This window comes from Arachis stenosperma, chromosome 1 (genome assembly GCF_014773155.1).
Source record: "Arachis stenosperma cultivar V10309 chromosome 1, arast.V10309.gnm1.PFL2, whole genome shotgun sequence".
Classification (NCBI taxonomy): Eukaryota; Viridiplantae; Streptophyta; class Magnoliopsida; order Fabales; family Fabaceae; genus Arachis; species Arachis stenosperma.
Genome location: NC_080377.1, coordinates 13,667,964 through 13,681,965, shown reverse-complemented (window position 1 = coordinate 13,681,965; position 14,002 = coordinate 13,667,964). Strand labels below are relative to the sequence as shown.

The window sequence follows — 14,002 nt, the reverse complement described above, 5'->3', positions numbered from 1 at the left end:
CATGTAGAACGGAAGTGGTTGTCAATCACGCGTTCATGAGTGAGAATGGTGATGAGTGTCACATAATCATCATATTCATCGTGTTCTTGTGTGCGAATGAATATCTTAGAATAAGAATAAGCATGAATTGAATAGAAGAACAATAGTACTTTGCATTAATACTCGAGGAACAGCAGAGCTCCACACCTTAATCTATGGTGTGTAGAGACTTCACCATTGAAAATACATAAGAACAAGGTCTAGGCATGGCCGTGAGGCCAGCCCCCAAAACGTGATCAAGAGATCAAAAGATGATCAAAATATGTCTAATACAATAGTAAAAGGTCCTATTTATACTAGACTAGTTACTAGGGTTTACAGAAATAAGTAAATGATGCAAAAATTCACTTCCGGGCCCACTTGGTCTGTGCTTGGGCTGAGCATTGAAGCTTTTACGTGTAGAGACTTCTCTTGAAGTTAAACGCCAGTTTGTAATTTGTTTCTGGCATTTGACTCTAGCTTGCAACTTGTTTTTGGCGTTTAACGCCAGAATAGGGCAGAAAGCTGGCGTTGAACGCCAGTTAGCATCGTCTAAACTCAGGCAAAGTATGGACTATTATATATTGCTGGAAAGCCCTGGATGTATACTTTCCAACGCAATTGAGAGTGCACCATTTGGACTTCTGTAGCTTCAAAAATTCCATTTCAAGTGCAGGGAGGTCAGAATCCAACAACATCAGCAGTCCTTTTTCAGCCTATGAATAAGATTTTTACTCAGGTTTCTCAATTTCAGCCAGAAAATTCTTGAAATCACAAAAAAACACACAAAATCATAGTAAAGTCTAGAAATGTGAATTTTTCTTAAAAACTAATAAAAATATACTAAAAAGTGAATAAAACATACTAAAAACTATGTAAAAACAATGCCAAAAAGCGTATAAATTATCCGCTCATCACAACACCAAACTTAAATTGTTGCTTGTTCCCAAGCAATTGAAAACAAAATAGGATAAAAAGAAGCGAATATACAATGAATCTCACAATATCAATGAAACTTAGTCCCAATTAGATGAGCGGGGCTAGTAGCTTTTTACTTCTGAACAGTTTTGGCATTTCACTTTATCCTTTGAAATTCAGAATGATTGGCATCTATAGGAACTCAAAATGTTAGATAGTGTTATTGATTCTCCTAGTTTAGTATGTTGATTCTTGAACACAGTTACTTTATGAGTCTTGGCCGTGGCCCTAAGCACTTTGTTTTCCAGTATTACCACCGGATACATAAATGCCACAGACACATAACTGGGTGAACCTTTTCAGATTGTGACTCAGCTTTGCTAAAGTCCCCAATTAGAGGTGTCCAGAGTTCTTAAGCACACTCTTTTTGCTTTGGATCACGACTTTAACCACTCAGTCTCAAGCTTTTCACTTGGACCTTCATACCACAAGCACATGGTTAGGGACAACTTGATTTAGCCGCTTAGGCCTGGATTTTATTTCCTTGGGCCCTCCTATCCACTGATGCTCAAAGCCTTGGATCCTTTTTACCCTTGCCTTTTGGTTTAAAGGGCTATTGGCTTTTTCTGCTTGCTTTTTCTTTTTCTTTCTTTTTCTCTCTTTTTTTTGCCACTTTTTTTCAATATATGTTTTTTTCACTGCTTTTTCTTGCTTCAAGAATTAAATTCATGATTTTTCAGATCATCAATAACATTTTTCTTTGTTCATCATTCTTTCAAGAGCCAACAATTTTAACATTCATAAACTTTACTATAAAAAATATGCACTGTTCAAGCATTCATTCAAAAAACAAAAAGTATTGCCACCACATCAAAATAATTAAACTAATTTCAAGATAACATTTGAAATTCAAGTACTTCTTGTTCTTTTGTAATTAGGCACATTTTTCATTTAAGAGAGGTGAAGGATTCATGAAATTATTCATAGCTTTAAGCATAGACACTAGACACTAATGATCATGTAATAAAGACACAAAACAGCCAAACATAAAGCTCAAAACCAAAAATAGAAAAATAAATAGACAAGGAGATTAAGGAATGAGTCCACCTTAGTGAGGGTGGTGTCTTCCTCTTGAAGAACCAATGGTGCTCTTGATCTCCTCTATGTCTCTTCCTTACCTTTGTTGCTCCTCCCTTATAGCTCTTTGATCTTCTCTAATTTCATGGAGAATGATGGAGTGCTCTTGGTGCTTCACCCTTAGTTGGTCTATGTTGTAACTCAAGCCTTCCAAAGAGGTGTTGAGTTGCTCCCAATAGTTGTGTGGAGGAAAATGCACCCCTTGAGGCATCTCAGGGATTTCTTGATGAGGGAATTCTTCATGCTCTTGTTGAGGTCCATGAGTGGGCTCCCTTATTTGCTCCATCTTTTTTCTTAGTGATGGGCTTGTCCTCTTCAATGAGGATGTCTCCTTCTATATCTATCCTAGCCAAATTGCATAGGTGACAAATGAGATGAGGAAAGGCTAACCTTGCCAAGGTGGATGACTTGTCAGCCACCTTGTAGAGTGCTAGAGGTATGATCTCATGAACTTCCACTTCCTCCCCAATCATGATACTATGGATCATGATGGCCCGATCTATAGTCACTTCAGATCGGTTGCTAGTAGGAATGATGGAGCGTTGGATGAACTCCAACCATCCTCTAGCCACGAGCTTAAGGTCTGGTCTTCTCAATTGAACTGAATTGCCTCTTGAGTCTCTTTTCCATTGAGCTCCTTCCACACATATGTCCATGAGGACTTGGTCCAACCTTTGATCAAAGTTGACCCTTCTAGTGTAGGGGCGTGCATTTTCTTGCACATTGGCAAGTGGAACGCCAACCTTACATTTTCCGGATTGAAATCTAAGTATTTCCCCCGAACAATTGTAAGCTAATTCTTTGGATTCGGGTTCATACTTTGATCATGGTTCTTAGTGATCCATGCATTGGCATAGAACTCTTGAACTATTAAGATTCCGACTTGTTGAATGGGATTGGTAAGAACTTCCCAACCTCTTCTTCGGATTTCATGTCGGATCTCCGGATACTCATTTTTCTTGAGCATGAAAGGACCTCAGGGATCACCTTCTTCTTGGCCACAACTTCATAGAAGTGGTCTTGATAGACCTTCGAGATGAATTTCTCCATCTCCCATGACTCGGAGGTGGAAGCTTTTGTCTTTCCTTTTCTCTTTCTGGAGGTTTCTCCGGCCTTAGGTGCCATAAATGGTTATGGAAAAACAAAAAGTAATACTTTTACCACACCAAACTTAAAATGTTTGTTCGTCTTCGAGCAAAGGAAGAAAGAAGGGCAGAGAAGAAGAAGAGATGGAGGGGGTTAAGTGGTTCGGCCAAGTAGGGGAAAAGTGTATAAGATGTGTGAAAATGAAGGAGTGAAGAGGTGAATTTATAGGAGAAGATAGGGAGAGTGGCCGAATGGACTTGGGTGGGTTTGGGAGGGAAAAGTGTTTGAATTTGAAAGTGAGGTAGGTGGGGGGTTTTTGGGGAAGAGGGGTGGAGATGATTGGTGATGAGAATATAGGGAAGAGAATAGGATTTGATAGGTGAGTGGTATTTTGGGTAGAGTGTTATCTTAGAGATGTGTGAGGGGGAGATAGAGAGGTGGGGTAGGTGGGGATCCTGTGGGGTCCACAGATTCTGAGGGGTCAAGGATTTCTCATCCCTGCTCCAATTAGGCGTGTAAACGCCCTTAGTGTGTGATGAGCGGATAATTTATACGCTTTTTGGCATTATTTTTAGTATGTTTTTAGTATGTTTTAGTTAGTTTTTAGTATATTTTTATTAGTTTTTAGTTAAAATTCACTTTTCTGGACTTTACTATGAGTTTGTGTATTTTTCTGTGATTTTAGGTATTTTCTGGCTGAAATTGAGGGACCTGAGCAAAAATCTGATTCAGAGGCTGAAAAGGACTGCAGATGCTGTTGGATTCTGATCTCTCTGCACTCGAAGTAGATTTTTTGGAGCTACAGAAGCCCAATTGGCGCGATCTCAATGGCGTTGGAAACACTACTAGAAAATTAGTTATTACAGACGGATATTTCCGACGAATTTTATCCCACTGAAATACAGACGGAATTTCAGAGGGATTTTTTTGTCAAAAAACAAAAAAAATAGATTAGCATAAATTACAGACGGAAAAAAAAATCCGTCTATAATTCCGTCGAAAAAATTAATTTTTTTTCCATGGAATGGTTACAGACGGATTTTCCGTCTGTAATTAAGTAGATAAGATGCGCGTTTTATTAAATTATTACAGACGGAAAATCCGTCTGTAATTTAAATTTTCCGTCGAAAAATATTCAATTAAATCTAAATGAAACACGAGCTCTTTCAGATCAAACATGAGCTTCTTCTTCTTCTCTCTGTAGCACGAGCTACTTCATTCTCCTCTCCGTGGCTGCTTCTTCCGCCGCTGCAGCTGCCGCCGTTGCGTCGCACAATCTCTCTCTATCATCCTTTGCGTCGAACGAGATCCCTCCGCCGCCGCCGCTCTCGTCGCATCTACTCCCATCGTCGCAGATCTCTCTTTGCCGCCGCTCTCATCGCATCTGCTCCCTCTGGCTCCTCTTCCATCTAATCTCAACTCGCTCTCTTAGTTCTTCTCGTAACCATCTCAAATTTCAGGTATATATATCCTGATTTGTGATTCTGTTCTTCATGATAAATCTTAGGGCTTAATTTTTCTGTGCCATTTTTAGATTTATCATATTCTACTTTTGTGCTTTGTTTGAATCTGCAGGTTTACTCTGATTTTGATGAATTATTTTCTGCAATCGAAGCTTTTTTGACCTAAAATTCATGGTAGGCCATTGCTTTCTATAGTTTTTAATATTTCTTTTGTCATTGTGCTCTTGAAACTTGTTTATTGTGTATTGCCTTGTTGTTCTATTTGAACTTGGTGACCTGAGGTTTTCTTAATTATAACTTGGAAGGTCCCTGAAGAATATAGTACTAAATTTGATGGATCTTCTATTTTGAAGGTATAAAATTCTAATTCTTCCTCATATTAATCATCTAAATGTTAGTAGTTATTAATTAACACATAAGTTTTCTTGTTGAACTGGTGGCAGAGATGTAGTTCCAAGCGTTGAAGGTAACTTAGCTTCTTTTTTTTGAATTAATTTTATTTTCCTGTATAATGATGTTTGGTTTTTCTTTGCAGGAGACTAACATTGGGAGGCACGTGAATCGGTTGCAGAAGCATTCCTCCAATGGCGTTCGCAGATTGGTGAAGCTACTTGTGAGGTTGTTGATTAAACACTACTTTTCTTTTTATTTTCAAAATTGAATTAATCTTATCATAATTTCAGTGTACTTGATTGAGCTGTTTTATTTGCAGGAAGTGGAAGGAAATTGTGGATGAGTGGGTGAGGTTGAATCAATCGGGTGGAACAGCTTCTCTCATGGGTAAAACCAAACCTCAACTCAAATGTTTTGGGACATTTTTCTTAGTTAAGGAATTAGAAATCCAAGTGTTTGATGATAATTGTTGGCGTTGCATTTAAATTTGCAGCTGATGGGGACTCTCCACAGCTGAAAATCACCCAAAACGGGCATCATCAGGTCTTTCTTGGACCCTTTTTTATTTTATTTTTATATCATGGTAAAATTTAAGACCCTTTCTTGGGGAAGTGATTTGCTTCTATCTTAATCGAATTCCAAACTTTTAAAGAATTGTTTTTTTTTCATGTTTTCTTTATTGGAAACTTGTATTCAGATTTAATTTGAATATAATTTGGCAGATGTAGGCGCCCCTTGAGTTGCTTTTTCCTCAAAAGAACGAGCAGCAAATTGCTTTTTCCTCAGATGATGGTGATAGAAATGATAATGATAGAGATGACGGGGCTGATATTAAAAGAGAAGCTGGTAGTCAAGAGGGAACCCAGCAAGTTGCTGGAACAAATGGTGAGATGTCACTAATCATTTTACCTTGACTTCTATCGTGATAAGAGCCTTTAAGCTTAAATCATTATCTCAACTCTTGCAGAAAATGCAGCAGATGGATCTAACCCCCAGCCGAAGAAACTTGTTCCAATTTTTCTTGCGTACTACTTGAATAGCATGATGAGGTTCAAAATTTTAAATTTCTTAACCCTGTGCGTTTCTTCTTTTTCACAGTTTTGTACAGAAATATGATCCCTAGTAACTTTACAATGAGATTAAATGTGAATCAGCAACTTTCACCGGAGTTGGATCTCTTCATGAAACAGAGGCTCCAAAATTATGAGTTAAAACGAAGCAAAATCGGTATGTTACAATGTTTTGTTATATATAATTAAACACAATCATGCTCTTATTTTAATTTGTATCTTATTTTATTGGCAGCTTTTTGTGTTTTCAAAATCACACAAAGGAACCTATGATGGAGAGTGTCCCTTCTACTGCTCTTACTCAGGCTATAATGTAATCATTTCCTATCAATCTTATCAAGTGAATGTTATATATATACGATGATGTGGTTGTTTATAATAATTATTGGATAATACAGGATGAACTTATGTGGTTAGCAACATGGTTATACATGGCTACGAGGAAGCCTGCGTATTTGAAGTACATACAAGAAGAATCGATAAGTGCTAGCGTAACAGAATTTAATTGGGATCTTAAATATGCAGGAGCCCAAATCCTTCTTACCAAGGTTAACTAGTTCTTTATTTATTTATGAAAAAGTGTTTTAATTAATTGGTGTGTATCTTATTAATAATTGGAGTTATGTAACAGAAAAATAATCTAAGGTGGTTGTTGATGATGTTGAAATTTAGTAGTCCTATATATATTTTTCTGCTTTTGATTATACTTTTCCCAAAAACAACACCACCACCCTTTCCCTTCCATGCTTTCACATGACTTGATCAAAACAAAGTTTGAATCCTTTCATGGTGGAGAAGCATTAGCAACCCTCACCTTCTTCTCTAACCCATTGGGGAACCTGAATCAATCAATTTTAGTTTCTCTTTCTTTAATGGGTAGAATCTTCCTGTGCTAGTGTTAAAGGTCACACTTTTTCAAGAACTCAGTTGCAGATTTGTCCTTGTTTCAGTTGAAGATGGGTATTTGCAACCAGGATGCAGTCAAGCAGTTGCAATCCATGATGGAAAATGGTGTGTTCTTCACAACCTTCAAAATAAATAAATAAATCCCTCCTTTTTTTTACTCTTATTTTAATAAATCCCTCCTTTTTTTTCCCTAAAATAGTTTACTTCATATTTCAGAACATGCATCAGAAAATGAGATTGACAATGTTTTATCAGTAAGTTCCTTCACTATGTTCGTTTGACGATTCATGAAAGTGAAAGTGCATAAACTGTTTTCTTTTATGTAATGGCGTTGCTATATTTAAGTTCGTTTGACGATTACAAATCACTTTCATCACCATGTTCCTGATTCAGCACTAATATCTTCTCTTTTCCTTCTGTTTTGCTTTTTAATTTTACAGGGTGATTACATCAAAGATTTGTAGCTGTAATTACATCTGTATCAGTTTCTAATTTCACACACTGTTCTTGGATTCATTTCTTTCTTCCCCCAATTCTGTGATATTTTTTTTAATCTATTCCAAATCGAACTTTGCTCCATGGTTTTTTCATTCTTTGTTTCTCTGTAGATTGATAACTTTGGATCTATAATCTGCTTATTGTAGTTAAAACATGATTTGATTCCACTGATCTAACACCACACCAAAATTGCACTGCATTATCATGTTACTGCTGGAATGGATAATTTAATAGCTTTCTTGAAGTCCTGCTTCTGATTCATATTGATTATTGATTATCATGATTTAATAATGAATTATGTTACCTTGATCCAGGGTTGCAGTAACTAGAACACCTCTTTCAACCTATGATGCCACCTTATGCAGCACTTTATTCACCTGGAGGGGTTTATACTCATCCTGCCATTCCTATTGTAAGTCTAGCTACTTTCATGCAATTTATTTAATGGTTTATGAAAAATTGGACCTTGTCTTGTTCATTGCCCATGAATGTTTGGCTTCTACTGTAATGATATCAATCAATAGTTCACAATAGGATAAAGATTTGTTTTATTGTCTGGATAAAGATTTGAAGTTATTTATGTTATTTGGTTGTTTTTCTTTGATTAGCATGTCATATTGAGCTTTGACTTCCTCTTCTTATGATGGATGATAGCACAAATTGCTATTAAGTAGTGGTATTTGTTGAAATTTGTATTCTTTTGAATCATTCTGTGCCTGCCAGCCAGCAGTGTTCTTTTCTGATTTTTTCCCCCTCCTAAGGAAAATCATATGGTGATGCCTGTCAATACATATGTTGTAATATCACATTAGTTTTACTGTTTTATGTCATTATTGGTTATGTGCTTTAAAATAGATGTGTGTCATACCACTTGTGTTTGTTCGAACAGGTTAAATTCTCCAACCACATTTGAAATGCCACTGGAGGTTTTGGGCCATGAATTGCAGTTTACTCAGGTATATTTATCTTTTTCAAGTATACCTTCTATAACTATCCCATTTTGTTGAGAGGAAGGTACTTTGAAGAAGGTGTTCTTTATGGAACTGGTGAACAGAACTTGCATTATATATATATATATATTAAATAGTCTTAATGCAGGTAGATTAATAATAGCTAACACCTTTGTTCGTTTAGTATATTGAAGTTACATTTTCCTTTAAGCCGAGCGAGGTTTGCCTTAGTTGATATGATTTATGTCAGGCAAGCTGAAATTTTGTACAAGTAAAAACCTTCTTGAGTAGTATCATTGGTGTAGAAGAGGCTCATATTGTTGCCCTAGTGACTCTATGATTCTGCTCGATAAGTAGGTACTGTCGATATCCTCGGAAATGATTAGATATATACAATGCTATAGGGAAGAGTCCCCTTGGAAAATTTGCAAGTCATGATTGATAATTTTTCATGAGCTTAGAATTTTTATATTTTTTTACTTCGGGATGTTCTCTTGTTTCTTCTTTAGCTTCTAGGATTTGAATTCATTATTCGATTATTTACCCCCCGAAGTTTTCCTTTTTCTTTTTCCTCTTTATCTATAAAATATTTGACAATGCCAATTTTGTTTTGTCAGGATCCCAATTCAAAGCACTTAGGAACAAAAGTGTGGGATTCATCACTTGTTTTTGCCAAATTTCTTGTAAGTTGTTGATCCTCCTAACATTTTCTGAACTGTCCTGTCATAAATATAATTTAGTTTTTTCAGGAACGGAATTGCAGAAAGGGAAGGTTTTCTCCAGCTAAACTTAAAGGAAAACGTGTAATTGAACTTGGAGCTGGCTATGGTGTTTCTGGTTTTGGTAATGTTACAAATGATTTTTAATGTTTGGTTAGCCTATTAATTAACTCGTCCTATATGGACTCCCTTATTGAAAATGTTATGTAAGTAACTAATAAGTTTTTAATCAGCTGCAATAATTACAATAAAAACTAAGAGAAAAAATGCTAAAAAAAATAAAGATTTTCTTTAATAGATAATTAAATACTTATTTAAGAGAATGTATTATTTTATTTTTATTAATTTTTAACATAAATTATATATTATTTTATTCTTTTCACACAAAAACCTCTTCATCATAGAATTATCTAACATTTTATACTTTTCAAGTGTCCCATTTGCTTCTTTTTAGCTGTGTAAGCAATGACATGAAGGATTAAAACAATTATTAGCTGTTGGTTGGATTCAAATTTTGTAACAAAGAATGTGAACTCTTCAAAATGTGTAGAACTACTTGCGCAAATAAAGCAAGCATTGGCGAGCTAATTGTTCAATGTGCATGCTTATTAATGCACAAAATGAGTTAAAATTAAACCCCACTTCTATAATAGTGTATTTTTTTTGAGTTATTTTTATTGAGAATTGAGAATATCTTCCTCTTTATTTCTTCTCTTGTTGTTAAAATTAAACCCCACTTCTATAATAGTATAATACCAACTTTCATAATTGATCAGCACAATAACCACCACCTATCACTTTCATAATTCTTCCTGATCCATTAGAACATCACAACTCAGAGTATTCAGGTATTGTTTTTTCTTGTATTGTTGTCTTGCATTGCTTTAAACTACTATGATCACATTTTCAATTACATATATGAAGTTCAATCCTGTCATTTAAAACTTAACTATATAGGAGATTTTAAGAACTTGGAGGTTAATTACTTGCAATTATCTAACCATTCTTGTCCATGCTTGGCTTTGCGTGTCAGGAACATTCTTGATCACATATTAATTTCTTGTTGCTATTTCATTTGGATTAATTTTTTGACAGCTTGCAGATGTGTGTTGCTTTTTGTCATAATTAACACAGTTAAATATTAAAGCACTCCCAAGCTGCTCATGTCACCAACTTGTGGAGGGACTTCTCCAGTGAGTTGATTGTGGAAAAGATCAAGTGCTTCTAATTTCAATAGATTCCCAAGAGAAGATGAGATTTCACCTGAGAGATTGTTGTAACTGAGGTCTAAACTGATATAGAGATTTTTGGCATTTTTCAATTTCTGTTTTAATATGGAGAATAACACAGCTTTTAGTATGGTTGATAGTTTTAGTATGGTTGAAAAATATATTGAGGATTATAGTTGATGTATCAATACATTTTCTTTATGCTTTGAATTATATTGACTTGCTTGTTTAATATAGTACTTTTCTTTTAATTTGATAATACGATGAATTTGTTTATTTTTGAAATATTATAAATATTCGAATATAAATTAGATAAAATTTGTATTAAATTTATATTTATTTTGTATGAAAACAAGTTTATTTTGTAATTAGAAAAAGTAAAAAAAATTCTATTTTACCTTACAGATGGATTTACAGACGGATTTTCTGTCTGTAATCATGATTTTCCAAAGTTTAAATTACAGAGGGAAAATCTGTCGAAAAATCTGTCTGTAATTACAGACGGAAAATCCGTCTGAAAATTCGTCTGTAATTACAGACGGAAAATCCGTCTGAAAATCTGCCTATAATTACAGACGGAAAATCCGTCTGAAAATCCGTCTGTAATTATAGGCGGAAAATCCGTCTGAAAATCCGTCTGTAATTACAGACGAAAAATCCGTCTGTAAGTTTGTCGCCTTCAGGAAATGGAGGGAGAATTTACAGAGGGAAAATCCGTCGGTAACTGGTAAAAATCCGTCGGTAATTTTCCGACGAAAAAAAATCCGTCGGTAAATAATTTCCGACGAGGCTTTTACAGAGGGACAAAATCCGTCGGTAATTTCGTCGGTAACCAAAAATCCGTCTGTAATATATACCAAATCTGTCTGTAAATCTGTCTGTATTAAATCATTTTCTAGTTGTGAAAGTAGACATCCTGGGCTTTCCAGCAATGTATAATACTCCATACTTTGCCCGAGATTTGATGGCCCAAACCGGCGTTCCAAATCAGCTCAAGAATGCCCGGCGTTAAACGCCGGAACTGGCACAAGAATGGGAGTTAAACGCCCAAACTGGCATAGAAGCTGGCGTTTAACTCCAAGAAAAGTCTCTACACATGAAAGCTTCAATGCTCAGCCCAAGCACACACCAAGTGGGCCCGGAAGTAGATTTTTATGTCATTTACTCATTTCTGTAAACCCTAGGCTACTAGTTCTCTACAAATAGGACCTTTTGCTATTGTATTTTCATCAGGAGATTTTTAGATCTTTAGATCATCTTTTGATCACATTTTGGGGGCTGGCCATTCGGCCATGCCTAGACCTTGTTCTTATATATTTTCAACGGTGGAGTTTCTACACACCATAGATTAAGGTGTGGAGCTCTGCTGTACCTCGAGTATTAATGCAATTACTATTGTTCTTCTATTCAATTCAGCTTATTCTTGTTCTAAGATATCACTTGTTCCTCAACTTGATGAATGTGATGATCCGTGACACTCATCATCATTCTCACCTATGAACGTGTGCCTGACAACCACCTCCGTTCTACCTTAGATTGAGTGGATATCTCTTGGATCCCTTAATCGGAATCTTCGTGGTATAAGCTAGAATTGATGGCGGCATTCAAGAGAATCCGGAAGGTCTAAACCTTGTCTGTGGTATTCTGAGTAGGATTCAATGATTGAATGACTGTGACGAGCTTCAAACTCCTGAAGGCTGGGCGTTAGTGACAGACGCAAAAGAATCAATGGATTCTATTCCAACCTGATTGAGAACCGACAGATGATTAGCCGTGCCGTGACAGGGTGCGTTGAACATTTTCACTGAGAGGACGGGATTGTAGCCACTGACAACGGTGATGCCCAACATACAGCTTGCCATGGAAAGGAGTAAGAAGGATTGGATGAAGACAGTATGAAAGCAGAGAGACGGAAGGGACAAAGCATCTCCATACGCTTATCTGAAATTCTCACCAATGAATTACATAAGTATCTCTATCCTTGTTTTATATTTTATTCATAAATCATCCATAACCATTTGAATCTGCTTGACTGAGATTTACAAGGTGACCATAGCTTGCTTCATACCAACAATCTCCGTGGGATCGACCCTTACTCGCGTAAGGTTTATTACTTGGACGACCTAGTGCACTTGCTGGCTAGTTGTGCGAAGTTGTGAAACTATGTTTAGACCATGGTATTAAGCACCAAGTTTTTGGAGCCATTACCGGGGATTGTTTGAGTTGTGCAAAGTAGAGATCACAATTTCGTGCACCAAATTTTTGTCGCCGTTGCCGGGGATTGTTGAGTTTGGACAACTGACGGTTCATCTTGTTGTTTAGATTAGGTATTTTTCTTCAGAGTTCTTAAGAATGAATTCTAGTGTTTCAAGGTGATGTTCTTATCATCACCAAAGCTGATTGATTCTCATCAATTTAGCTCTTGAATGTAATGTCCTGCTGAAGCTTGGCTAGCCATGTCTAATTTCTTTAGACTGAAGCTTTAGACTAACATTGCATGATTCCTGGAATTCTCATTAAGAATTTTGATATCCTTATTTTCTTTCAATTTTTGAAAAATCCAAAAAAAAATTACAAAATCATAAAAACCAAAAATATTGTATATTTCTTGTTGAGTCTAGTGTCTCATGTTAAGTTTGGTGTCAATTGCATGTTTCTGTTCTTCTTGCATTCATTCATGTGTCTTAAGTGATCTTCAAGATGTTCTTGATGATTTCATTGCCCTGATCTTTAAATTCTCTTGACTTGAGTGTTTTGTTATTTCTCATATGCATTCTCATTTTGTTAGTGTCAGTAGTATACAAACTGTTAAGTTTGGTGTCTTGTATGCATTGTTATTTGATTTTAGTTGCATTGTGATTATTCCTCATTATTAAAAATCCAAAAAATATTTTTAATTTGTGTCTTTTCAAGTCAATAATACAGAGAATTGAAGATTCAGAACATACAGCAGAGAAATTATACAGAAAGAGCTGGACGTTCAAAACGCCCAGTGAAGAAGGAAAACTGGCGTTTAAACGCCAGCCAGGGTGCCTGGTTGGGCGTTTAACGCCCAAAAGGGTAGCAATTTGGGCGTTAAACGCCAGAATGGATACCATTCTGGGCGTTTAACGCCAGGATGGCACAAGAGGGAAGATTCTGTTTTTAATTCAAATTTTTTTAAGTTTTCAAAATATTTTCTTTTTTAAATCAAATCTTTTTCAAATCATATCTTTTCAATCATATGTTTTCAAAATCAATCTCTGTCCTTTTTCAAAAATACTTACTAACAATTAATGATTTGATTCAACATTTCAAGTATGTTGCCTTTTCTATTGAGAAAGGTTTAATGTCTGAATCATATCTTTTCTTGTTAGTCAAGTCATTGATTTTCAAAATCAAATCTTTTTTTTAAATTGTTTTTGAAATCATATCTTTTTAATCACATCTTTTTCAAAATAGTTTTCAATCATATCTTTTTAATTTCTAATTTCAAAATCTTTTTCAAAAAATCACTTGATTTCTTTTCCACTCTTAGTTTTCAAAAATCAATTAGTAATTTTCAAAATGATTTTAAAATTTTTTACTGAATTTTCAAAAATTTCTTCCCTTCTTCTCACATCCTTCTATTTATGG

The 14,002-nt window shown here is 35.5% G+C and overlaps 1 protein-coding gene and 1 long non-coding RNA gene across 4 annotated transcripts; both read left to right on the top strand.

The window, feature by feature from the left end:
- The first annotated feature begins 5,173 nt into the window (after positions 1 to 5,173).
- LOC130984435 (uncharacterized) lies at positions 5,174 to 6,614 on the top strand. Its single transcript, XR_009088422.1, has 7 exons — positions 5,174 to 5,240; positions 5,335 to 5,402; positions 5,509 to 5,558; positions 5,738 to 5,900; positions 5,983 to 6,242; positions 6,321 to 6,398; positions 6,484 to 6,614. It is a non-coding gene; the product is annotated as an uncharacterized LOC130984435 (long non-coding RNA).
- A 1,145-nt stretch (positions 6,615 to 7,759) lies between these two features.
- LOC130947341 (uncharacterized) lies at positions 7,760 to 10,535 on the top strand. 3 transcript variants are annotated; one of them, XM_057876021.1, is made up of 5 exons: positions 7,760 to 7,901; positions 8,379 to 8,445; positions 9,057 to 9,122; positions 9,189 to 9,282; positions 10,293 to 10,535. In XM_057876021.1, the coding sequence occupies exons 1-5, from the start codon at positions 7,849 to 7,851 to the stop codon at positions 10,301 to 10,303; spliced, it is 291 nt and encodes a 96-aa protein (XP_057732004.1). In that variant the 5' UTR covers positions 7,760 to 7,848; the 3' UTR covers positions 10,304 to 10,535. The 3 variants fall into 3 exon arrangements, with proteins under 3 accessions (XP_057732004.1, XP_057732012.1, XP_057731995.1); XM_057876029.1 differs by lacking the exon at positions 10,293 to 10,535 and adding an exon at positions 9,935 to 9,954; XM_057876012.1 differs by lacking the exon at positions 10,293 to 10,535 and having other exon boundaries at positions 9,189 to 9,699.
- Positions 10,536 to 14,002: the final 3,467 nt, after the last annotated feature.

What these genes read in the sequence shown, in the direction of transcription:
- LOC130947341 (XM_057876012.1), top strand. Translation starts at nt 7,849, where the DNA reads ATGCAGCACTTTATTCACCTGGAGGGGTTTATACTCATCCTGCCATTC. An exon ending in CTCATCCTGCCATTCCTATT is followed by an intron (nt 7,902 to 8,378) that starts GTAAGTCTAGCT and finishes TTGTTCGAACAG; the next exon opens with GTTAAATTCTCCAACCACAT. An exon ending in TTGTTTTTGCCAAATTTCTT is followed by an intron (nt 9,123 to 9,188) that starts GTAAGTTGTTGA and finishes TAGTTTTTTCAG; the next exon opens with GAACGGAATTGCAGAAAGGG.